This window comes from Gadus macrocephalus, chromosome 4, assembly GCF_031168955.1.
Source record: "Gadus macrocephalus chromosome 4, ASM3116895v1".
Classification (NCBI taxonomy): Eukaryota; Metazoa; Chordata; class Actinopteri; order Gadiformes; family Gadidae; genus Gadus; species Gadus macrocephalus.
The window spans coordinates 25,998,290-26,022,785 of NC_082385.1; the positions used below are offsets into that span (position 1 = coordinate 25,998,290).

Here is a 24,496-nt window from a genome sequence, read left to right on the forward strand (position 1 = left end):
CCCCCCCCCCCCATGCCACTCCACCAGACACACACACACACACACACACGCACACACACACACACACACACACACACACACACACACACACACACACACACACACACACGATGAAGTTACCTGTTTGGTATTTTGATTATGTTCATGTATCTTATAAATAATAATAATAATAATAATACATTTAATTTAGAGGCGCCTTTCAAGACACCCAAGGTCACCTTACAGAGCATATAGTCATCATTCAAAACGATGTAAAACAGACTAGGAATAAAAGGAAAACAGAGGTTAAACATGAAGAAGAAGAATAATTAATAACACTCACTTATGAGTTGAGTGTAGTAATATGATCTAGCCACAATAATTTAAGGATTCAATCACATTCAACATGAGATACTTATAATACTTATACTAAATAATAATACGAATACCACATAATAGGTCAGCTGTATAGAAAGTTGATAAATTACTGCAGTCATGAAATTGTTAAGAAAGCATAACAAACAGCTGGTCCATGAAGGAAGAGGTATCCGTCCACTTATTTCTTCCTACAAACTATGTTTTAAAGATAACCAGGATGCTTTGTTTTAGAAGCATGTCTGTCACAGTCGACTATTTTTTACATATGCAAATTTTCTATTTTCGGATCTCAAATAGAAAAATAATTCGTGAAATAGGCAACAAAGTAAGTCTACAACCAGATAGACAAATATTTCGGACATCAAAATCAGGATAATCTCCACACACACGTACACACACACACACACACACACACACACACACACACACACACACACGTCACACACACACACACACACACACACACACACACACACACACACACACACACACACACACACACACACACACACACACACACACGTCACACACACACACACACACACACACACACACGTCACACACACACACACACACACACACACACACTGTTTTATCATCAAGATGACGGACCGGCATCAAGTAACATTCTTGACCTTGTGCTCAAGCTCTACTATATGGGACATTGAATAAAATGGTTTGTAATCGTTAGCCTTCCTACTGTCTTGGTCATGTTTTCTCTTATCAAGGTGTGCTGCAGTTAAATCCCCACCTTACTGGAACTGTTGATTTACAGAACTGAAGTGACAGTAATTACTGTAATGGAGGTTTGTAGTCAGAGTATATATGAATATATGCATATATTCATGATTCAATTTAGAATATATAGTCTCACAATTATACGTTCTTACAATTATTACTATGCTATAATATGAGGAGGCTGAGGAGAGAGGTCAATAGATCCTCCACCCAGAGGGGGACATGAGAGAGATCAGAGGAGGAACGTCCGAGGTCCGACCACTGGGGGCTCGGAACCATCTCGGAACCATGGCTCGTACCCGCATCACGTGAAGCCTGCCCAGAGGGCTCGCGATCAGTCCGCGATCTCAACAAAACTCCTCTGCTTGCTCGGGACCCAGCCCGGAAGTCGTCACTTTGGCAACAGGAAGTAGCTGTGTTATTCCCGCGAAGATTGAGAGCGCTCGTCAAAGTTTACAGCGTCGTGCAGGTCGGTACTCATCAGTTCGATTTGTGTTTTATTGGACACTGGTCTAATTTGATAGCCTTATACGTTGGATACAATTCGTTTGAAGTAGTGGCTTCAAATGCTATGTGTTTGAGACTGAAGTCTGTCGGTGACGTTAACATGGCCTGTCAGGACCCTTCTCACAAGCACATGAGTGACAGCTGAGTTTATCCTCCGCCGATGACCCCGTGAGAAGGGTCTATTGGTGTTACATTAGGTTTATTGGTGGTACAATAGATCTATTGGTGGTGCACTACATGAGGTATGTTGGTGGTACAATAGATCTATTGGTATTACATAAGGGCTATTGGTGGTGCAATAGATCTATTGGTGGTACATTAGGTCTATTGGTGTCACATTAGGCCTATTGCTGGACTGGTACATTAGGTATATTGGTGGTACAATATATCTATTGGTACTACATAAGTGCTATAGATCTATTGGTGGTACATTCGGTATATTGGTGTCACATTAGGGCTATTGCTGGACTGGTACATTAGGTCTATTGGTGGTACAATATATCTATTGGTACTACATTAGGGCTATTGGTGGTACAATAGATCTATTGGTGGTACATTAGGTCTATTGGTGTTAGATTAGGTTTATTGGTGGTACATAGATCGATTGGTTTTACATTAGGCCTATTGCTGGTCTATTGGTGGTACAATCGATCTATTCGTACTACATTAGGTCTATTGGTGGTACAATAGATCTATTGGTACTACATTAGGTATATTGCAGGTAGTACATTAGGTCTATTGGTGGAACATTAGGTATATTTGGTACTACATTTTGTATGTTGCTGGTGCATTAGTTATCTTATTTGCTTCACTAATCATTCTATGTGACACATGCCCTGTATAGGTTACTGTCAACATGAGTAAACGGAAACTCAAAGATTCTCCAATGCCAATAGAAGAATGCATTTCTCAGGTTTGTTTTTCTAATTTTATAACATTTTGTTATGTTTGTTTACTGCTCCATCTATGCATCTATGTGGTTGTTTTACGTGTGCTTCATATAGGATTTGATAAACTAAAAGCATGATAAACATGTGCATAGTCTTATAGATTATTCATGAAATTCTTGCACGCACATTTTGGTAATTTCTTAGAGAGGTAGGCTACTACTTTTCACGTTATATTTATTTGATTCAAATGTTACCTACAATCTTAGTTTAAGAGGATTAAGTGTTGGGTAATATGACTGTATTAATGCTGTTCTACTGTTCATTCATCTACAGGTGCAGACTCTGCTAAGAGAACGACTCTGCCACCAGCAGCTGCCACAGAGGCCAGAGGGAGTCGATTCCCAACACAAGTAGGCAGGATTTATATGGGTAACGAATACTAGCTTCTTAAAGGTAGCATATTATACCACCAGGTGTGAGTGTGTTTAGCCGTTACAAGTCGTTTTGAAAATCGGCCTCTTTTGACATCAAAAGTGGACGTGTCCACCTAGATTTACACTGGATAGATGATTCTACCAGCCTACCCAGTGGACTGTAGCAAACGTTGCCCACCGATCAGTCACACATCTAAGTGCCCACGCCCACCTATGATTTCAGAAGAGGCCGATTTTCACAATAGGCTTGTAACTGCTAACCACACTCACACCTACTGGTATAATAATTCCCCTTTAAGGGAGAGGGGAAATAGTGAAACATACCACACAGACAAAAACAAGAACAAACCTTACGCCCCAGATCGGATGTTTCAAAGGTGAACAAACTGGCTGTAGTGTTGTTGTCGGCGAAGCCAGTATTTCGACTTTGCATGTTTCCTTAGTCTCTTAAGGACGAGTAAATGTGTTGCATATAGCTCATTTTAACCAAGGTAAAGTGCATATTGATAGAATTGCATGGTGTGTAATGTAGTCTTAACCATCTGTTTCATTGCAGGCACCTAATGGAGCTGCTGAAGCGAACAGCTGTGCATGGAGAGAGCAACTCTGTGCTCATCATTGGCCCAAGGGGAACAGGGAAGACCCTGGTAATGAAACGACAGTAAACCTATGTTACATTACAGCTTCACATCCGGTGGCCCAAAGCAATGGCTTGGCCAATAGATCTTACCAAACTGCCAGGGAATAAGACCACATTTAAAATAAGCTAATTGTGGTCCGTGTCTCCAAACGCACTAGTCAATCAGTTAGAGCCTTGCCAGCAGCCAAGATGGCGGTGTTGACACATTGTCTTCAAGCTCTGATGTATCCCTGTCCTGTGTAGCTGCTCCGATGTGTGCTGGCCGAGCTTCTGGCTGAGGAGGACGTCGATAAGACCCTCCTGCAGGTTCACCTCAACGGTAGGCAGTCCTCCACACTTCTGATGAGCAGGGCCGTAGACAAGGCATAGAGGCAAGGGGGCTCTGAACCCTCCCCCCGAGTGTCCTCTGATTGGCATCCTCTTTATCATCTCACTGACCCTCGTTGGATTCCTCATTGTTGATGATATACAATCAGTATTGTGTATAATGTGATGATCATGATCCTGATGACCATGTTGAGAAAACAATCCTCATCAGGGGTCCCAATCCAAACTCTGTCATCACAAACATGCCCCTTTTTTTTTTAAATTTATTAATATTATTTACATTTTCAGAAAATGTATTTATTGTACTTTATCATACTTTATTTTACATCAAATAAAATGATGCTTCTGAAAAACTAGAGGCTTGTATAATTTAAACTATACACCACTGTATTATTTTGCCTTCTTTATGTAACTTTATATTGGGACCCATGCTGTTATTTGGAACCTCTTCTGTTGTGTTTTGATTTATTTCTTTGAATCCTGAGCGTTAAAAGCCTGCTTTCCTTGCAGGTCTCTTGCAGACAGACGACAGAATAGCACTGAAGGAAATCACGAGACAGTTGAGCCTGGAGAACGTAGTTGGGGACCAAGTGTTTGTAGGTACCACAGTGCTTGTTGAGCACTCTCAAAGCAGCAGTAGGCAACGTTCAAGTCAAGTAAAAATTATTCAAATACTCGTCCAATTCCAGAAGCTATCTGTGCCGCCAATTTTTCTACAAAAAATACTAAGTCAATGAGTGCTTTATAACTGTGTAGTAGCCTGTCAAAAATATTCAAACCAACCGGCCGAATAATAACCAATCAGGACTAGTTTTTTAGCTACCGTTCAGGAGAATTCTCTACAAAGTCAGTGCCGATTGTCTTTCTCTGCTCAGCAATGCTGATGTGTGCGGCCCAATTAGACATCATTTGGCGGTACCTTTTTGACTTTTCTGTCTTTAAAATTCATCTAATGCCGCTTTTCCACTGCATGGTACCAGCGCGACACGACTCGACTCGACTCAGCTCGCCTTTTTTGCGTTTCCACCGCGAAAACATGGTATCTGGTACCTGAAGTGGCTGCTTTTTCTAGTACCGCCTCGCTCTAGGTTCCAAGCGGCTGAGCCGATGCTAAAAGGTGACGTCGGCAGACGGCCGGCCACTGATTGGCCAGAGAGTGTGACGAAGTCACGAGAGCGACATGGCAACCATGCTGGTAACAGCCATAGCAGCGCCGCAGCCAACATATTCCACTTCTTCAACATGCCAGCTAATAATACGAACACGAATACCATCGCATCGATGTTCTCCATTGTTGTTATGTGGGTTCTGTCCATGTGTGGGTTACGTAGGTGTTGTTTGCGTCGCGTACAAAAATACGTCACGGCCCTTTCGCGCAGCCGACCCCGCCCACGTCCCGGAGGTACTATTTGCGGTGGAAAAGGACCCGCGCTGCTACCGTGTCGAGTCGTGTCGAGTCGTGTCGTGTCGAGTCGAGCTACATGTGCGGTGGAAAAGTGGCATAAGTTAGTGGTACTTCTGACTGCTTCTCTACGGTACTGTAGATTAGATATAATTGTCTTCTCTTCACAGAAGAGATGCCCTGATTGGTCAGAAGTCAGTATTTCTCTGACAAAAAATCTTTGTCGCTCTCTATCCTGTTTGATTTCAGGGCAGTTTTGCAGAAAATTTGGCGTTTCTACTAGAGGCCCTTAAGAAAGGTATGTTTCTTTGTGACATAATTGTGACAACATTTTTAGCACCTGGCCCCTATTCACCAGTACAGAATTTTTTGCCACACAGGAACACAATGGCATATTGAGTGAGAGGGTAGTTTCCAATGAGTTGGTATATCCTGTGAATCAACCTGCATATTTTATTTGAGGGGGCTTTGTGGATCTGCTTTTGACCTCTTATAGTTGTATTATGTTCGATAGGTCGGTCTGCCAATCGGGGGAGCAGCTTTAAATGGCCAAAATGAACAAAATAACAGCAATAATTTAATAGCTGATAAGTAAGAGCTACAATACTGGTGTTAGCAATAAAACCTGTAGGTCGAAACTAACTTATTTTCCTTCAATACACTTCAAACCTACAACAGCTAATCCCCTCGTTTAAGACTGGGACAGAGGGGAATTGGCTGAAGGAGATTCTCTTTCTGTTGCTGGTTTCCTGCTGTAACCATACCACCGTTAACCCCCCCCCTCTCCACCTCCTCACCTCAGGGGACCGCAGCAGCAGCCGTCCGGTGCTGTTCATCCTGGATGAGTTCGACCTGTTCGCCCACCACAAGAACCAGACACTGCTCTACAACCTGCTGGACGTGTCCCAGTCCGCCCAGACCCCCGTGGCTGTGGTGGGGCTCACCTGCAGACTGGTATGCTCTTATTGTGGAGGAGGAGGAGGAGTGTGTGTGTGTGTGTGTGTGTGTGTGTGTGTGTGTGTGTGTGTGTGTGTGTGTGTGTGTGTGTGTGTGTGTGTGTGTGTGTGTGTGTGTGTGTGTGTGTGTGTGTGTGTGTGTGTGTGGTTTTGACAGGTAGGACGACAGCGAAATATACTGTCATGATTTAGTTGAACAGTTGTCTGTCGCAGGCGATGAGATGTAAGGGAACATTCTAATGAAATATCAATCAGTGACTGAAACATTAGTTAACAATGACTGAAAACATGTTTGACTTGGCAATTGTTACCAAATGTCAGAGGAATACCTAAGCGCTAGGAGACAGTCAGCAGAAAAGTTGTAGCAGAAGCTACAACTTGGAAGATATCGATAGGGGAAACATGTTTGTTTGAACAAGTAATATTTGTGATAATCATAAAATGCAACCGTCTAATACAGCTGTGATTGACAGGCAAGATGGATTACTCTAACAATCGGGGAAGAGTTGCCCTGATTAATCATAAATAGGCCGGGAGCGGTCTAAAATGTGATAGTCTCATACAGAGGCAGGGGGCAACTGGAAGAGACGTCCTCACAGCATTTCACTCAGTAATAGATGACTGATGGCCAACGGCCAAATGTAACAAATTATACTCAATCAAAAGCTCTTAAAAGTTCTACCTACATCACAATTTGAATAATCTTCCAAGTAGGGATGGGCATTTGAAGAAATTTTCTTGATCGAGCATCGCTAGAGTTATCGATCAATTATCGATTAATCATTAACTTTTTCTATGTTTTTTTTCTAATGTTTTTATCAATGAAATCTTTATTCCAACAATAATGTATGGGCCAAAATTAATACAATACAGTTAACTTGAAGACCTACAACTGTTTAACAGTTTTAAAATAATAAATACAGGCATTATAGGTTATAGGCCTATGCGGCGCTCGTAAAGTCCGAACAATGCGCCTACACGCGCTCTTAAAGGTTTGGAAACGATTCAACAAGACTAAATCTGTACCCTATTCCAATTACAATAAGTAGCGAATTTATCGGACAAAAATAATCAAACAAAGGCAGTAGGCTAAAAGTGGGCATTAAACTGTATAACTGTTTTGAAAAAAAGGGGGGGAAAAGGCCGACATATAATGCCTAAAGGCTGCAGCCGGCGCGCGGAAAAGGCTCGCAACAAAAAGATGAGCCACCCATTTACAAACAATTGCATGAACTAGTCTATCTAAAAGCAATACCTTATTGAACATATATAAGGCGGAACTTGTTGCTAAAATATCACAGTTTTGGCAAAATGTAACGACTCCAAGAGGCACCAAGCCGAAAGAAAAGCGGAGCGAGAGACAACACACATTAAGAAAAAAAAAAAGAGCGACTCACATACGGTGGTGACTGTCCCTACTGTCCATACAGTAACTCCAGCCTACATATTTTTGTTTAGGAATATAAGCATGTTAACATGCTCGGGGGTCAGACGCGAACGCAGCCTTGTAACTGTCAGTAGCAGAAAACACCCGCTCTGACGGGACCGAAGTTGCGGGGATGCAGAGATATTGTCGCGCTAACTTTGACAGCCTGGGGAACCTTCTTCCATTCACTTTCCACCAGTCGGCAGGGTTATATTCAATTAAATGCTTCAAGACTCACAGTATGCAACACAACGTCCTTTTGATCGATAACAATATAAATTGATCGACGCATTTCTTAACGATCAATTATCGAGCATCGATTAATTATGCCCATCCCTACTTCCAAGTCATTACAGCACTTATGTATTGTTTCTGTTTCTTCTGACAAATGTACTTACTGTAAGCCCCTTTCGATAAAAGCATCTGCTAAATGGCCTAAACGTAAAGGCTTGGTTATGGTTGGACGTCAACGCAATGCAAAGGGGTTTATGGACCCATTACATCCTTGCAGACCCTACTTGCGTCCATCGCAAGGGCCTGAGTCCGCCTCCCAAAAGTTTTAACCTTGAGTCGAGGCGAGACAGCAGCAAGGGCTGTGATTGGTCCGCTGACCAGACATAGAACCAGAGACAGAACCAAAACAGGTTCATGACTGCGTCAACGCAACTGCGTGGTCATTGGTGCGTTGATGTCCAACCATAAGTAAGCCTTAAGTCTTTTGACAGAAAAACAATCTTCCATTCATTCAGTAATTTATCAGTCTCCTTTCCCTCCGTGGCCTCAAGGATGTGCTGGAGCTGCTGGAGAAGAGGGTGAAGTCTCGCTTCTCCCACCGGCAGATCCACCTGCTCCCCAGCCTGAGCTTCAGCCAGTACCTGCAGGCAGTGCAGGCCCAGCTCCACCTGCCTGACACCACCTTCCCCGACACCACCTTCTGCTACGACTGGAACGCCAGCCTAAAGGTCGCCTGCCCGCTTCTTCATACAGCGCTCCGCGACTGTTTCCGTCGCGGAGCCAAGACAATTTGAGCCAAACGATAGATTGTAGAGTTGTAAGGGTTTTGTGAGAAGGTTTAGAACAGGAGGGAAGGTTTATAACAGGAGGGAAGAGAAGTTGAAGGAACTCAAAGAATTCCGAAATATATTGATGACGTGCACGCAGAAAATATAAAAAAAATTAAAAACTAGTTTTAAAGTCACTTAGCGAGAGATTCTTGCACCTGTTGGAGCTGGGCACGGTTTAGTTTTTTGTAACGACGTAAAAGTCCTGCCATTTGGAGTTGGGACACCAATGCATGTATAGATGTTCTTCAGTAAAAGCAGGATTGTTAAGTGAGTGCATCTTTACTCACCCAAAGGTCTTCTTTGGTTTGTAGGCTTTGTGTGAGGACAAGTCCGTGGAGGCGGTTCTACTGAGACACTTCAACTCTACCAAGGACTTCCGCTCCCTGCATCGGCTCCTGGTACGAACACAGCGCTTTCATCTGAAATCCAGAAAGTGGTGTTCACTTAAAGGATGCAAATGGTCTTAAAGGGGAAGTTCAGGGATTTAACACATTCAGGCTCCCGCTGGGTTATTGGGAAAGAGCTTTTAAACTAATTACAACTTTACGATATAATACGTTATTACCTTATTGTAATTATCCACTTATTATAATAGGTGCATTATTAGTAGTATGTTGACTACAAAATTAACTTCCTACTGTGTTAATAGGTGAACTGCCGCTTTAAGCTGTGCTTGTCTGTCTGTCTATTTCTTTGTCTCTGTCTCTTTCTATTTCTCTTTTGCTATCTAGCTGTCTACCTCTTTCCTCTCTTCGTCTCTAAATTCTCAGCATGGAAGAAAAAAAAACTTTTTTGTGTTTCCTAATCATTACATAACAGTTGTAAAAAAATAAATATCAATAACACAGAATAATGAAGAAACAAATGTCTACATTACACACACACACACACACACACACACACACACACACACACACACACACACACACACACACACACACACACACACACACACACACACACACACACACACACACACACACAAATATTTATTGTATTCTATTTTTGCTCACTACTCCACTCTGCCTCTAGATGGCGAGCCTATGTCGTGTGAGTGTGAACAACCCCACCATCAAGCCGGCTGACCTCCTGGACGCTAGTAGGCTTCTCTCTGCCGACGCCATGACCAACGTTCTCCACGGTAACCAATAACACCCGGCGACAGGATCGTAACACACACATGGATAGAAAGGCGTCAAGAAATGCATGCTCCCAAGACGGCTTTGATCAAATATTAGATTGTCTTTTCATTTTTTTACCAGTTAGTGTGGGCCCAAGGCAAATGCATTGTTTGCCTCCATATCGGTTTTCTGTGTCTGTATGGGTTATAAAAGTGTTCAATATAAAGCATACTGCCTAGGCGGGGTAGATATGAAAAAAAGATTTTGAATCTTTTGAGTCCAAAAAAATTGGATGAATTTGTTCTTATTTGAGGGATTAATTAATAACTATTTCTAAAAAAAAGGCGTTGCCAAAAGTATATGCCACTTAGTTGGTTTAATTCCATCAACAAGTCTACTTCTGAGAAGGCCCAGGGCCTCAGAACCTGGTAGCAACATCGAGGACCTCCCTTAGGGAGTCAATCATCAAAGCACGGCACATTTAAATGAATGCTTAGCTAATGGCTAAACATGTAGAAAATGATATGTTTCAGATATATCTTTCATTTTTTTTAACGACTGATGAACGGCCTTCTGGGTCGTCTGTCTCCAGGCCTCTCCATCTTGGAGCTGTGTTTGGTCATCGCCATGAAGCACCTGAATGACATCTATGACGGGGAACCCTTCAACCTCCAGATGGTCTACAACGGTACGCAGCACCACATCAGCAGGACCACATCCTGGAGCCTTGCTAATTATTATACTAGAATTGATTAATATAGGTGTTCTTATTCATGTAGGTTATTTAAGTTGACCAGTGAATTAATAAATCAAATAAATAAATAACGGTCGACTGCCTCGCGGAAGTTGACGAAACAGCAGATTGAAGTCGTTCTGTACACACCAGAAGACTGTGTGTGTGTGTGTGTGTGTGTGTGTGTGTGTGTGTGTGTGTGCGTGCATTGGGATTGAGTCGTGTCCGATACGAACGGCTGACTCACACGTGCGTTTGACGTTTGTTTTCTCTCCTCAGAGTTTAAGAGGTTTCTGCAGAGGAAGTCTAATTCCCTGTACAACTTTGAGCTGCCTGTAGTCATGAAGGTCAGTGCTTGTGAAAACCTTTAAAATATTTTGCTCATAATACTTCTATTTTCCCAATATATTTCTGATTGATGGTAATCACATATTTGTAGGACATTGTGGCCTATTTTGAGAATCGAAAGAATGCTATTGGAAATAATATTATAGTTTGACGCCATCGATTCACTATTACTGCATTTCCTCTCGCAGATGAAAGCGTAAAAAATTGTCAATTCGTTGAACAAATGCGTAGGTTAAACGCATCTTTATGAAACATACGTTCTAAAAAGGGTCCTGGTTCAATCCCCAAACCAGTAACATTCCCTGACCCCTGCCCCAGGCCTTCGAGCACCTGCAGCAGCTGGAGGTGGTGCGTCCCGTGGACGCGGCGGCGGCGGCGGCGGCGCGGGCCCAGCGAGAGTACCAACTGGTGAGGCTCATGCTGGACCACAGCCAGATCATGGAGGCGCTGCAGAAGTACCCCCAGTGCCCCACCGATGTCAAGCAGTGGGCCGCCTCCGCCTTCGGCTAGGACCGGAGGAGGGGGGGAGAGAGGAGAGGAGAGTACTGCACCTAGGCCTTCCTAGGAGAGTTTATTCTGGAGGCGGTTTGGCTCTTTGTGTGACGGTGCGTCACCTCAGCCAATCACTGAGACAATTGTACCAGCACGCAGAACGTTTCTACCAAGGAAAACCAGGAGTAAAGCTGGTGAGATGAGTTACTGATCAGGCTGTTGGTTGGTACACCTTCAGAGTAGGTCTTTTGTGGGGTTATTGTGACACCGGTCCATGGAATACATTGTGGGTTGTAACTATTTAGCAGAAAAATTTAGTTTTTTTTTACTACTTTTCCAAATAAATGCATAAAAGAGCTTGTGTCTATTGTACACTGTGAGTGTCCCAGAATATCGCCATCTAGTGGGTGACTTGATAGGAGTTAAATTGTAATGATGCTGTTACTAGTTGATACCAGCTATCTTCATTTTTTCTTTCATTCCTCCTCCCTCCCCCCTCCTCCTCCTCCTCCAAGGGGAAGAATAGGATCAATGTATTTCAACCGAGATTTGCTCAAAAGCAGCAACTCATTTGTGTACTCATTTCTTACACAGTGACGCCATTTGCTTATCTTATAGGCCTACGTGTCATTTCTGTGCAGAGTGCATCTGACATTAAGGGTTTTATTAAGTTGAATAAAGACCAAAACCTGTCCAAACAAGGAATGTTGAATGTGTGTCCAAACCAATGTCCTCTCATTTAAATAAAGCTGATTCTAGTGCTTTAGTTACTGGACTGGTGGGTTCCATCATATCGGGGGGCTTTATTTCTCTGAGCTTGTGCGTGTGTTTCAAAGACCAACTCTGACAACCAGGGGGAGCACTAAAACTGGAAACGACGCAAACTTGAATATGATCCCACAAAGCCAGTAATGTGTTTTCACATTCAAATCCTCAGACTGGTTTTTTACACATTTAAATGTTTAATTTCCGTTTGCTAAACCTTCTTAAATATCGTTGTCACTGGATTTTTGAGGTCGGCCTGCTCTTTTGGAAAAACTTTCAAACGATATGGCTGATAGGCCTATGGTTGATTATAGGCAGTGGCTGTGGCGCGCCGTAAAAATACTGCATTAGTCTATTTTCACGGCAGGTTATGGTTAGGGTTACGGTTAGGGTTTGGGTTATTACTATAATTAATTACTATAATTACGGTCGGTCCGGTTCATGGACATATTAAAGGATGGACCACAGACCGAAAATGGCCGCCCATTCATTCCTATGGAAACTGCTCAGTGGCGCAGGGCATCATACAGGAGCGATTTGCTTCCGCGTTATGTGGCCAAGACACGTGACCTAGTCCGTGACGTACCGGATGCAGAGATCTTCTTCTTCTTCTAGTTTAGTGGGGGATCATAGTTTTTCCCCATATACCGCCACCTACTGGACTACTACACAGGAGTTTGTGACAAGGACGTTGGCAAATGATACTTTAAATCATAAAAATAAATTCAAAAAAATAAAAAAACTAACGAAACAAAATAAACAAAATAAAACAAACTAACAAAAGAAATGAATAAATAAAAATAAAATATATATATACTTAAGGTTAAATTCTTCTAATTAGGTTAGTATCTTTTAGCTAATTTATCAGCAATTTCATTGCCATATATTCCATGGTGGGCTGGAATCCAACAGAACTGAATAACTAAACCAAGGCTTATAATATTTAAAAGAAGATGCTTTACCTCTATCACCAAATCTTCACGTATTGAATTATCTGTTATAAAACTTAGTATCTACAACCCATCTAAGAGCGGTTATTATTGTGGCCATCTCGATTGAGTATACTGATAAAGTCACCCACTCTATATCCATATCCTTTTTCAAATTCTGGAATATATATGCCAATACCACATTGTCACCAACTTAGTATCTACAACCCATCTAAGAGCGGTTATTATTGTGGCCATCTCGATTGAGTATACTGATAAAGTCACCCACTCTATATCCATATCCTTTTTCAAATTTTGGAATATAAATGCCAATACCACATTGACACCATTCTATGATAGCTGATAACCAAGGTAGACACTGTAATACTATAATCAAGAGGACATACAGGCAGTTCAAATAAAAAGACATAGAACTTTATTGATCTGGAAACTTCATAAATATGTAAGATTGCTCCATATAATACCATAGTAAGATAGTAAACGTATGTAGGCCTAACAAATTCAGTTCAATGTTATTGCTTGAGAAACAGATCCCTTCCAACTAACTATTGACGAAAAATGCAATCAATAATTTATATAAAAGTAAATGTTTACATATCGACCAGCAACGAAGTTGGAGCAGCCTACCCAAATAATGAATTGTAATACACCAACATTGTCAACTGTCATACATAGCTAACCATAACCCTGTCATACATAGCTAAACAAGCAAATGAAAATGTAATACCTACCAACGCAACTGAAATGTTAATTTTTGACAATTAACAATATTATGAAAATTACGTAGGTCTCCCATAATCATTCAGGTAATCAATAAGTCCGTGCCTGTTACAGCTATTTCAATGATATGTGTGTTATATATCCGTGTTCAACGCCATTCATGTTAAGTAAAAGGACAAATCTCAGACTATGGAAGTTAATGGAGTTAATGGAAGTTAATTCTGAATTTAATTTAATTCGGAAGTTAATGGAGCAGTGCACTTCAAAATAGGTCCATAGCAAGGAGCCGTTTGTTTCAGTACGGCTCCTTTCAGCTGCCCACCAAACATAGACTGCTAATAAAACGCTTGAGGAGGCGTTTTGAAAAGAAAAAACTTACATTTTTTTAGAACAGGGTAGAATTATAATTATGAGCCTTTGATTGATATCCAGACATTTTTTGCGGAGACACAATCCTGTTCCCCACTTGTATTGGAGTGGACGGCGATATCTACTTCTGGGCCACATGAAATGACGGACCCCCGTCCACTGCCATCTTAAACAGCTGCAATACCAGGCTTGGCCTCTGAGCACTGGTGGATTGCGGAAGTAAGCCCCTATCCTGGGGGCCTGGTCCCAGCAGCCAATGCTCCGTCTATCTATAAGATGTCTATGGTTGTATAGGCGTGTATTTCACACGAGGGGCGTGTATTTCACACGAGGGGCGTGTCTTGCAGGAGGACGCAGGACGCAGTCGGACCCATTGAACCCAGTCGCCAAAAGCATACGTTGACAGTGTACGTTTTCGTGAACACTGGATTACGTCGCATTTCAACATAAAATAGCGTGTTAGCACACATACACACACACGCACACACACACACACACACACACACACACACACACACACACACACACACACACACACACACACACACACACACACACACACACAATGCATTTCGCTGCTAAAACAACAACTTGGGCTGCTTCTAGGACATTTTGGGTGGATTTTGAACGGTATGTGGGCAGGACGTTTTTTGCAGGCAGGACCTGGCAACCCTGCGCTGTTGCCCGAGGTGCAGAAATGCTCCAGAACAGATCTGGATCCACCATGGCCAAAATAATTGTCATGAATAGCATGAATAGATTCATGCATTATCATTCAACTTGAACATGTGTTTTTACATTATAGAGTGGTGGCGGGATGACTATGTTGGCCAACCCGGAAGTGAGCGTCGACCTGGGTTTCCCTTGACAAAAAGCCAACGGGTTTTTCCCTTGGATTTTGGATTATTGCAGGAAAATTAGCATCTTTGAAGCACCTCCACAAAAACTGAAAAATAAATAAAAATAACTGTGCTCCAAAGAACGAAATGTAAACCAATGCATTCTGAATGGGAGTGTTTCTCAGATTTTTCCATGCTACACAGAACGAAATGTAAATCCATGCAAATAGAGACTTCATGGTCATAATAATTTAAATATCATTATTCTCCTCAGTGTGTAGGGTGGTATTCTATTTTTTTCAACGGGGCTGCATCCAGTCACTTGACCGTCATGGTTGCTATGGTGGTTGGTGCTCGGAATGGGTACATTCGTTTTGTGACACCGGGCAATGCTTTCTTTCTTGAAAGCGTCTTACTGACTGTAGCGTCTTATGGGGAAAGAACGGTGATTGACCGTACTAAACACCTTATCCATTCTATGGGTCTGTGAAATGCAAATGAAATCAAATGTAGCCTATTTATTAAGCACATTTTATGTTTTTGTTGTAGGCTAATTCCCACCGTTTTTATTTGTAGCTATGCCCATCGTTATTTTATTTTTTTTACTGCCGTTTATGAAATAAATATGAACTAATGCCACAATTATTCATGTCTGCGATCATCACAGAGTCCACAAGCAACGCAGTTCGCAATCAACGATGCAACAATCAATCTAGCGCACCGTCGAATTCTGCGCCCACACTGTAAATGCAGGAAAAATGAGGCAAACCCCAACCAAATGTTTTCAGGTCATTTGTCGTCCTCATATCTGTATGTGCACACAATTATTCATGTCTGCGATCATCACAGAGTCCACAAGCAGCAGGTCGCAATCCCCGATGGGTCACAATTCATGACAGCAGACCGTCGAAATCTGCGACCACACTGTAAATGCGGGGAAAATGAGTCAAACCCCAACCAAATGTTTTCAGGTCATTTGTCGTCCTCATATCTGTATGTGCACACAATTATTCATGTCTGCGATCATCACAGAGTCCACAAGCAGCAGGTCGCAATCCCCGATGGGTCACAATTCATGACAGCAGACCGTCAAAATCTGCGACCACGCTGGGGTTTCAGCGGCCCTCACAACCCCCACCACCACCCCACCCCTTTCAAGTGTGCATATTGTATATAGTTGTATTGTATATAGTTCTCTGCAAACCTATGGTGGCATCATGCCTTCAGTGTGCATATTGTATAGTTCTCTGCAAACCTATGGTGGCATCATGCCTTCAGTGTGAAACTGCTGCTCATAAAGTGTTGAAACTTGTCTTGAAACTGCTGCTAATAAAGTCTACGTTGTGGTGGTTAACTTTCTGATAACGGTTGTCAATCTGTTTAGATTCACGGAATTCAAATTGGATCCAATCAGACACATCCAACGTCATACTTGTTTACATGATGAAGCAGGTAGGTTAAGTGACCCATCGTGGATTGCGACCTGCTGCTTGTGGACTCTGTGATGATCGCAGACATGAATAATTGTGCACACATACAGATATGAGGACGACAAATGACCTGAAAACATTTGGTTGGGGTTTGACTCATTTTCCCCGCATTTACAGTGTGGTCGCAGATTTCGACGGTCTGCTGTCATGAATTGTGACCCATCGGGGATTGCGACCTGCTGCTTGTGGACTCTGTGATGATCGCAGACATGAATAATTGTGTTCACATACAGATATGAGGACGACAAATGACCTGAAAACATTTGGTTGGGGTTTGCCTCATTTTTCCTGCATTTACAGTGTGGGCGCAGAATTCGACGGTGCGCTAGATTGATTGTGGCATCGTTGATTGCGAACTGCGTTGCTTGTGGACTCTGTGATGATCGCAGACATGAATAATTGTGGCATTAGTTCATATTTATTTCATAAACGGCAGTAAAAAACAATAATAACGGTGGGCATAGCTACAAATAAAAACGGTGGGCATTACAACAAAAACATAAAATGTGCTTAATAAATAGGCTACATTTGATTTCATTTGCATTTCACAGACCCATAGAATGGATAAGGTGTTTAGTACGGTCAATCACCGTTCTTTCCCCATAAGACGCTACAGTCAGTAAGACGCTTTCAAGAAAGAAAGCATTGCCCGGTGTAACGAAATGAATGTACCCATTCCGAGCACCAACCACCATAGCAACCATGACGGTCAGGGACGCAGGAAGTCATATGAAGGGGGGGTGCTGACTACTGAATTGTTGAGCGGGGGGGGGGGGGGGTGCAAACGATTGTTGACGGGGAGGGATAATAAACGCTCCTATAACGCGCAGCGTGATGCGCACGTTATAAGAGCGGCGGCGCTGGGTGCTGTATGTAATCGAATGACGGAGAAGAAAAATAAAAAAAACGCGGCATTGCCTGAGTTCAAGTGTTGTAGTTGCGTCTGTTGTCCACTAGGGGAGTGCTGCAGCACCCGGAGCACCCCACTTCCTGCGTCCCTGCGGTCAAGTGACTGGATGCAGCCCGTTGAAAAAAATAGAATACCACCCTACACACTGAGGAGAATAATGATATTTAAATTATTATGACCATGAAGTCTCTATTTGCATGGGTTTACATTTCGTTCTGTGTAGCATGGAAAAATCGGAGAAACACTCCCATTCAGAATGCATTGGTTTAGGCCTACATTTCGTTCTTTGGAGCAGTTATTTTTATTTATTTATTTATTTTCAGTTTTTGTGGAGGTGCTTCAAAGATGCTAATTTTTCTGCAATAATCCAAAATCCAATGGAAAAACCCGTTGGCTTTTTGTCAAGGGAAACATACGTCATCCCATGCGTCATCCCGCCACCACTCTATAATGTAAAAACACATGTTCAAGTTGATTGATAATGCATGAATCTATTCATGCTATTCATGACAACTATTTTGGCCATGGTGGATCCAGATCTGTTCCGGAGCATTTCTGCACCTCGGGCAACAGCGCAGGGTTGCCAGGTCCTGCCTGCAAAAAACGTCCTGCCCACATACCGTTCAAAATCCACCCAAAATATCCTAGAAGCAGCCCAAGTTGTTGTTTTAGCAGCGAAATGCATTGTGTGTGTGTGTGTGTGTGTGTGTGTGTGTGTGTGTGTGTGTGTGTGTGTGTGTGTGTGTGTGTGTGCGTGCGTGTGCGTGTGCGTGCGTGCGTGCGTGTATGTGTGCTAACACGCTATTTTATGTTGAAATGCGACGTCTGTATGTGCACACAATTATCCATGTCTGCGATCATCACAGGGTCCACAAGCAGCAGGTCGCAATCCCCGATGGGTCACAATTCATGACAGCAGACCGTCGAAATCTGCGACCACACAAATGCGGGGAAAATGAGTCAAACCCCAACAAAATGTTTTCAGGTCATTTGTCGTCCTCATATCTGTATGTGCACACAATTATTCATGTCTGCGATCATCACAGAGTCCACAAGCAGCAGGTCGCAATCCCCGATGGGTCACAATTCATGACAGCAGACCGTCGAAATCTGCGACCACACAAATGCGGGGAAAATTAGTCAAACCCCAACCAAATGTTTTCAGGTAATTTGTCGTCCTCATATCTGTATGTGCCCACAATTATTCATGTCTGCGACTGCGATCATCACAGAGTCCACAAGCAGCAGGTCGCAATCCCCGATGGGTCACAATTCATGACAGCAGACCGTCAAACTGCGACCACACAAATGCGGGGAAAATGAGTCAAACCCCAACCAAATGTTTTCAGGTCATTTGTCGTCCTCATATCTGTATGTGCCCACAATTATTCATGTCTGCGATCATCACAGAGTCCACATGCAGCAGGTCGCAATCCCCGATGGGTCAATTCATGACAGCAGACCGTCGAAATCTGCGACCACACTAAATGCTGGGGTTTCAGCGGCCCTCACAACCCCCACCCCACCCCTTTCAAGTGTGCATATTGTATATAGTTCTATTGTATATAGTTCTCTGCAAACCTATTGTGGCATTCGGCGGTCGGGGAAACAATGAGATAAAGTTCGGTTAAAGAACTAGTGACAAGTTGCCAACAACGCCACCCCAGGAATTTCACCTGGAGAGTTAGATTAACTTAAGTTAATGCACACAAGTTCGTTCACTAATGAAAGCTTGAGACTGGGTCAGCATACAAATTCAATTCCTTTTAATTAATATATATAATCTTTAAACATGACTTCTCAATAAAATATGTTCACACAAACACACTAAAGCGAACACACACACACACACACACACACAAAATACACAAAAAGGGAAGAACAAATAACTAAATGGAGTTTAAATCAAAAGTAAAGGAGATTTATCCAAACTGATAAATCCAAATGAATAAGTAAAGCATTTAAACCAAACCAAAATAACCAAGAAAACGAATCAAACCAAAACAAACATGCAAAGCAACCCACAAAACACAAATAATATCATCAATAAGATCAGTTAGAAGTCGGTTAAATGAATAACTTAAGACAATGAGACTGAGGATGAGGCAGCAATCACCATACTCGGTGGCAGGTACAGCACAGCAGGAGATGCAGAGTAGAATGGATGTGTTGGCTATATAAACAGTGGGCAAAACGGCAGCCGGCCAACAGCAGCGTGAAGAGGGGGGGGGGGGACGTGCTGGCAGAAACCGCCCACACACACGTCAACCCTGCCATAGAAAAATACATTTGTTCTAGAGGCTGAACAACAACTGTAATAACTTCCTTTTATTTCAATCATTTCTGTTGTAATATTGTATGTAGTTGGCCCTTTGTCGCGATACCCTTGGGAAGAGAGTTGGAGTAAGGGCACAAGGGCTAAGGAAGCTATTTGTTTATGTGTGTATTCAGATCGAATAAATGGACGTCGGAGTGCCCGAGTCCAGACACATCGTGGGTCACGTCATTCATTAAATAGAAAGAAACACAACGCAGAACGAACCGGTCACACTTGGTGCCGTTTGACCCGTCGGATCGCCGACCATCATCGCCTGCCTGGTCGTCGGGGTGCGCCCGCCGCTGCCTGCCCTGCTCTGCTGCTCGGCCCTATCTCCATCGTCTCCTCGCCGTGTTCGCCGCTGTCGGCCCTGCCCCTGCCCCTGGTATTATAAGCGCTGAGTGCGCGTGAGGTACACGGTAGTCGTTAAGAGTGCTTAAAGGGGAAGAAAATACTGCGCTATTTTGCTATAGTTGGGTGCGTAAGAAATAAATAATTATATATATGTTTTTTTTATATATATATATATTTTTCTGTCTTCTGTTTTACATTGGGGTTATTCTTTGGAAGTGTATTATCGTGTTTAGTCTCTCTTACTGTGTGTATTGGGGAAGGGTATTGATTGTAGAGGTTTTTATTTTTATTTTGTTATGTGTTTTGTGCAGTTGTTTTAGTCACCAAGACTATTATTTTCTGTTAGATTTATTTTATTTATTTATTTATTTTTGTCAGAGGGTCAAATATCTCGTTTTGTAAAATGTCCAGTGGGGATTCTTTCAGTGCAGATATTTTGGCTGGTCAGGGCCCTGTTGGGCGTAACGTCACTTTTGGGTTGGGGAGGGGCCAGAGGGTCACTCCATTTGGGTTTGGGAGGGGTAGGCCGGTAGCCCCTGGTAATCAGGAGTACTCTGTTGACCAGTCAGAGTTTAGTTTACCAGTAGGTCCCGCCGCCAGCTCTACACCCATGGCACCCATAGCCCCTCAGCCTACCCAGGTTGTTACCGTAGAGTCATTGGGTGGCCTAGTAGCGGATTTGGCCAAACAGATAGGCGATAGCATTATAGCCAGCCTCAACACCATGCACCAGCCCAGTAGTACTCTGCCCCAGTCCCCGGGCCACCAATCCCTTGGCATTACTGATCCATCACAGCTGAAGGTGATTGTTCAGTCAGACCCTAGAGCTCCACCATACTTCAGGGGTGACCACACGGATACATTCTCCATTCATGAATGGGAAGACATGATGAAGTGTTATCTGGGTAGGATGAAGTGCAATACGCGCACTGAGGTGGTTGATTTGATTATGGCGAGACTGACTGGTAAAGCGAGAGACGTGGTGAAGGTATCTCTTCGCAGCCACCCTGAGTTAGATTCTAGTGAATTCCCGACAGCTGTATTTGACATTCTAAAGCGCAACTTCAGTGAGCTTACGTTCTCAAGCCTCCCTATGAAAGACTTTTACAGCACTGCCCCGAGGGCTGGTGAGGACATGATGGATTACTGGATCCGCCTTAACAAGGCTGTTGATGTCGCTGATGAGTGCCTCCGTAGGCGTGGAAAGGGCGTTGAGGACCCTAGTACTGAGGTGGTCATGATGTTCATTACCCACTGCTCTGACCCCGGTCTCGCCATGTCGTTTAAGTTGAAGTCCCCTGAACTGTGGACCGCAGCGGAGGTTCAGGAGAGACTGGATGATCACATGACGAGTCTGAGAAGAAATACAGCTCATGCCCAAAATGCAGTGAATGTGTCGGTGTGCAGCCAGAGTCCTGTGGCTGTGTCTTCTCATCGTCCCCAGCATAGTGAACCACATCAGGCCCCTTCGGTGATACACCAATCACTGCCTCATCCTGTCTCTATCGCTCCTGTCTCTGCCCATTGAAAGCCTCAGTCAGCCCACATGATAATGAACCCGCCCCAGGCCCCTCCTGTGTCCCCCCTCTATCCTGCTCCAGCTACTTTCCCTGTTCCCGTCACTGCCAGTTCCTCTGGTGTTGAGCTTGGTCCTCAGCAGGTGGTCGCTATGTTTGACAGAGTCCTCTCTATGTGTACTGCTTCTCTTGCCACTGGTCAGAGGGGTCCTCGTCAGAACGCCCGGCCACAGAATCAGCAGAGTTCTCTGTAGAGTATGTAGCTCTGGGGATCACACAACCAATGCGCACTGCAGGTTTCATAGGCTGTGTCTCAACTGCTTCAGACCGGGTCACTTCAGGCATGAATGCCCCAATGCCTCCCAATCTCCAGCTGTGTCGACAAGCCGTCCTTCCAGCGCACCTTTAAACTAGCCAGCCCACGTAGAGAGAGGGATAGCGTGGGCAGTGATGGAGTAACCCTCATTGGAGAACGAGATTTGCAATCTGTCTATGTAAATAGTTGCAGCCAGCTTTCTGAAGACAAGACGGTCATAATGGTGGGGTCGCAGAGAGTGGACAGAGCTAGTGAGTTGTTTTATGCTCCAGTGTCAGTCGGTGGCCAGTCTATATTGAAAGGAATGTTAGATTCGGGCAGCATGTCATGCACGCTTAATGAGGAGGCAGAATCCAAATTGAGAGCTGCCGGTGTTCTCCCTTGTCCTCATCCTGTGCCTGGTAATGTGGTGCTGATTGGTTGTGGTGGCCTCACTACAAGGCCAAAGTGTATCTACGATCTGGATGTTGATGTCTATGGATTTAAGTTCATTGTGCCGACATTCGTTGTTCCTGGACAGAGAGATGAGTTCATACTTGGGAGCAATGTAATCAGACCTATCATACAGGAGATGAAGTCCACTGAGAGGTACTGGGAGCTCATCTCCTCCAGTAGCAGTGACCCAGAGTGTGAGCAATTCCTCCAGCTCCTGAGCTGCGTTTCACGGTGGTCGGGCCCTGAGCTGCCGAGTAAGATAGGCACAGTGAGGCTGAGGCAGGCCGTCACTCTCCTTCCTCAGCAGGAATATGTGGTCTGGGGGAAGTTGCCGAGCAACGCTCCTGTGTCCCCAGGGAGCACTGTGATCGTGGAGCCCACCTCGGCGCGGTCAACCCCAAAGAATATTCTGGTGGGGTGTCTCGTGACACCCATGTGGGGGGATCGTTGGATTCCTGTCAAGGTCCTGAACCCCACACACAGCCCTGTGACGCTCCGCCGCAATGCCAAGCTGGCCGACATCTCTCCCTGTCTGGCTGTTGAGGACCTGCCCATCACTCAAGGTCTGTGCGAGACACAGTCTGATGTTTCTGGTTCTCCTACTCCTTCGAAGTCCATGCTTGATCCTGTGCAGCTGCTGAAGGATCATGGGTTAGCAGACATAGACATTGGTGGCTGTGAAGTGTCTGCTGATTGGAAGAAGGAGCTGGCTGAGCTGTTGTTAAAATTTCAGGATGTCTTTTCCAAGGGCAAGCTAGACTGTGGGGAGGCAAAAGACTTCGTCCACCGTATCCACCTTTCTGACGACCGTCCCTTCCGACTGCCCTACCGTAGAGTCCCTCCTGCTCATTACCACCACCTGAGAGAAGTACTGTCTGAGATGGAGATGAAAGGTATCATCAGCGAAAAAATGTCAGCTGAGCCCCCCCCCCCGCCCCAATTTTTTTTTCTAAATACCTGTGTTTTGAAAGCTATTTTAATTATTTTACACATTTTAAACATCTCTGATCATAATTTTAAAACATTTGAAACATATTTTTTAAACATTTGAAACATATTTTTTAATCATTACAACATCTTTGTGCGTTTTTAAACACATTTCTTAACACAATTTAACAACTTTATCTAAGCATGTTTTAGCTTAACCTTTTTTAAATACATTTGAACATCTTAATCTGTGTAAACTGCCAGTCGAATCAGATCTGCATTTTCAGTCCAGAGATTAGACTAATCGGCGGGGTTTGTTTACCGGCGTTGCTATGGTGACCTAAATTATTATAAGCAACTGAAAACGATGCCGGTAAGAAACTAAAACTGTGATTCTGAAAAAAGTATAAATGCTATCAAAATTCCGTTTCGATAGTATTGAAGATACAAGTGTGTAGATTTGTTTAATGGTTTGAACGATGGTAAACGGTTGAAAAAGGAATGAGTTACGATGTCTAGAAGTAGGTGTATCAGAATGGGCTGACGTCTTCAATGAAAACAGCTGAAAACGAAGCGGTATGAAACTAAAACTGTGATTCTGAAGAAATTTTAAATGATATCGAAATTCTGTTTAGATATTCTTGAAGATACAAGTGTGTAGATATGTTAAATGGTTTGCACGAAGATAAACGGTTGAAAATTGATTCAGTTATGTTACTTCTACAGTTGAAGTACGACTGATGATTTGAATCATCGACTTTCAGGGTTTTTTCGGGTTTATTTTTTTCTCACGTCGCGCCCCCCCTGAAGAACTCTGGCGCCCCCCAGGGGGGGCGCGCCCCACAGTTTGAAAACCACTGATCTAATGCCCCATTTCCACTGCAGGGTGCGGAACGGATCGGATCGCAAAGGTGCGGGTCGGGTCGCGTTTCCACCGCCAAAAGTGGGCGTGACCTGGACTTTGCCGTACCCGTTCCGGCCACATTCTCGGGACTCCTCCGTTGCGGTACCCAAAACGAGACCAGACGCCTGAAAGGGTCCCGTGAAATTCTAGCTACACCCCCCCCTCCGTTGATTGGTCAACAGAATCGTCACTTCCGGGTGACGCGGGGATAAAAACAAACAAACAGTAGCCTCGAGGTATTATTCTTT

At 43.6% G+C, this 24,496-nt stretch overlaps 1 protein-coding gene and 1 long non-coding RNA gene across 2 annotated transcripts in view; one reads left to right on the plus strand and one right to left on the minus strand.

Moving 5' to 3' along the window:
• The first annotated feature begins 1,352 nt into the window (after window positions 1-1,352).
• On the plus strand, window positions 1,353-12,201 carry orc4 (origin recognition complex, subunit 4). The gene is made up of 14 exons (XM_060050778.1): window positions 1,353-1,564; window positions 2,447-2,515; window positions 2,826-2,902; window positions 3,483-3,573; window positions 3,810-3,885; window positions 4,404-4,489; window positions 5,545-5,593; window positions 6,098-6,249; window positions 8,463-8,639; window positions 9,053-9,139; window positions 9,774-9,882; window positions 10,455-10,550; window positions 10,875-10,942; window positions 11,262-12,201. The coding sequence occupies exons 2-14, from the start codon at window positions 2,459-2,461 to the stop codon at window positions 11,451-11,453; spliced, it is 1,317 nt and encodes a 438-aa protein (XP_059906761.1). The 5' UTR covers window positions 1,353-1,564; window positions 2,447-2,458; the 3' UTR covers window positions 11,454-12,201.
• LOC132456430 (uncharacterized) overlaps window positions 4,923-24,496 on the minus strand; it is a 70,372-nt gene continuing 50,798 nt past the window's right edge. Inside the window, exon 2 of the long non-coding RNA XR_009525476.1 lies at window positions 4,923-5,415. This is a non-coding gene — a long non-coding RNA (uncharacterized LOC132456430). The remainder of the gene's footprint in view (window positions 5,416-24,496) is intronic.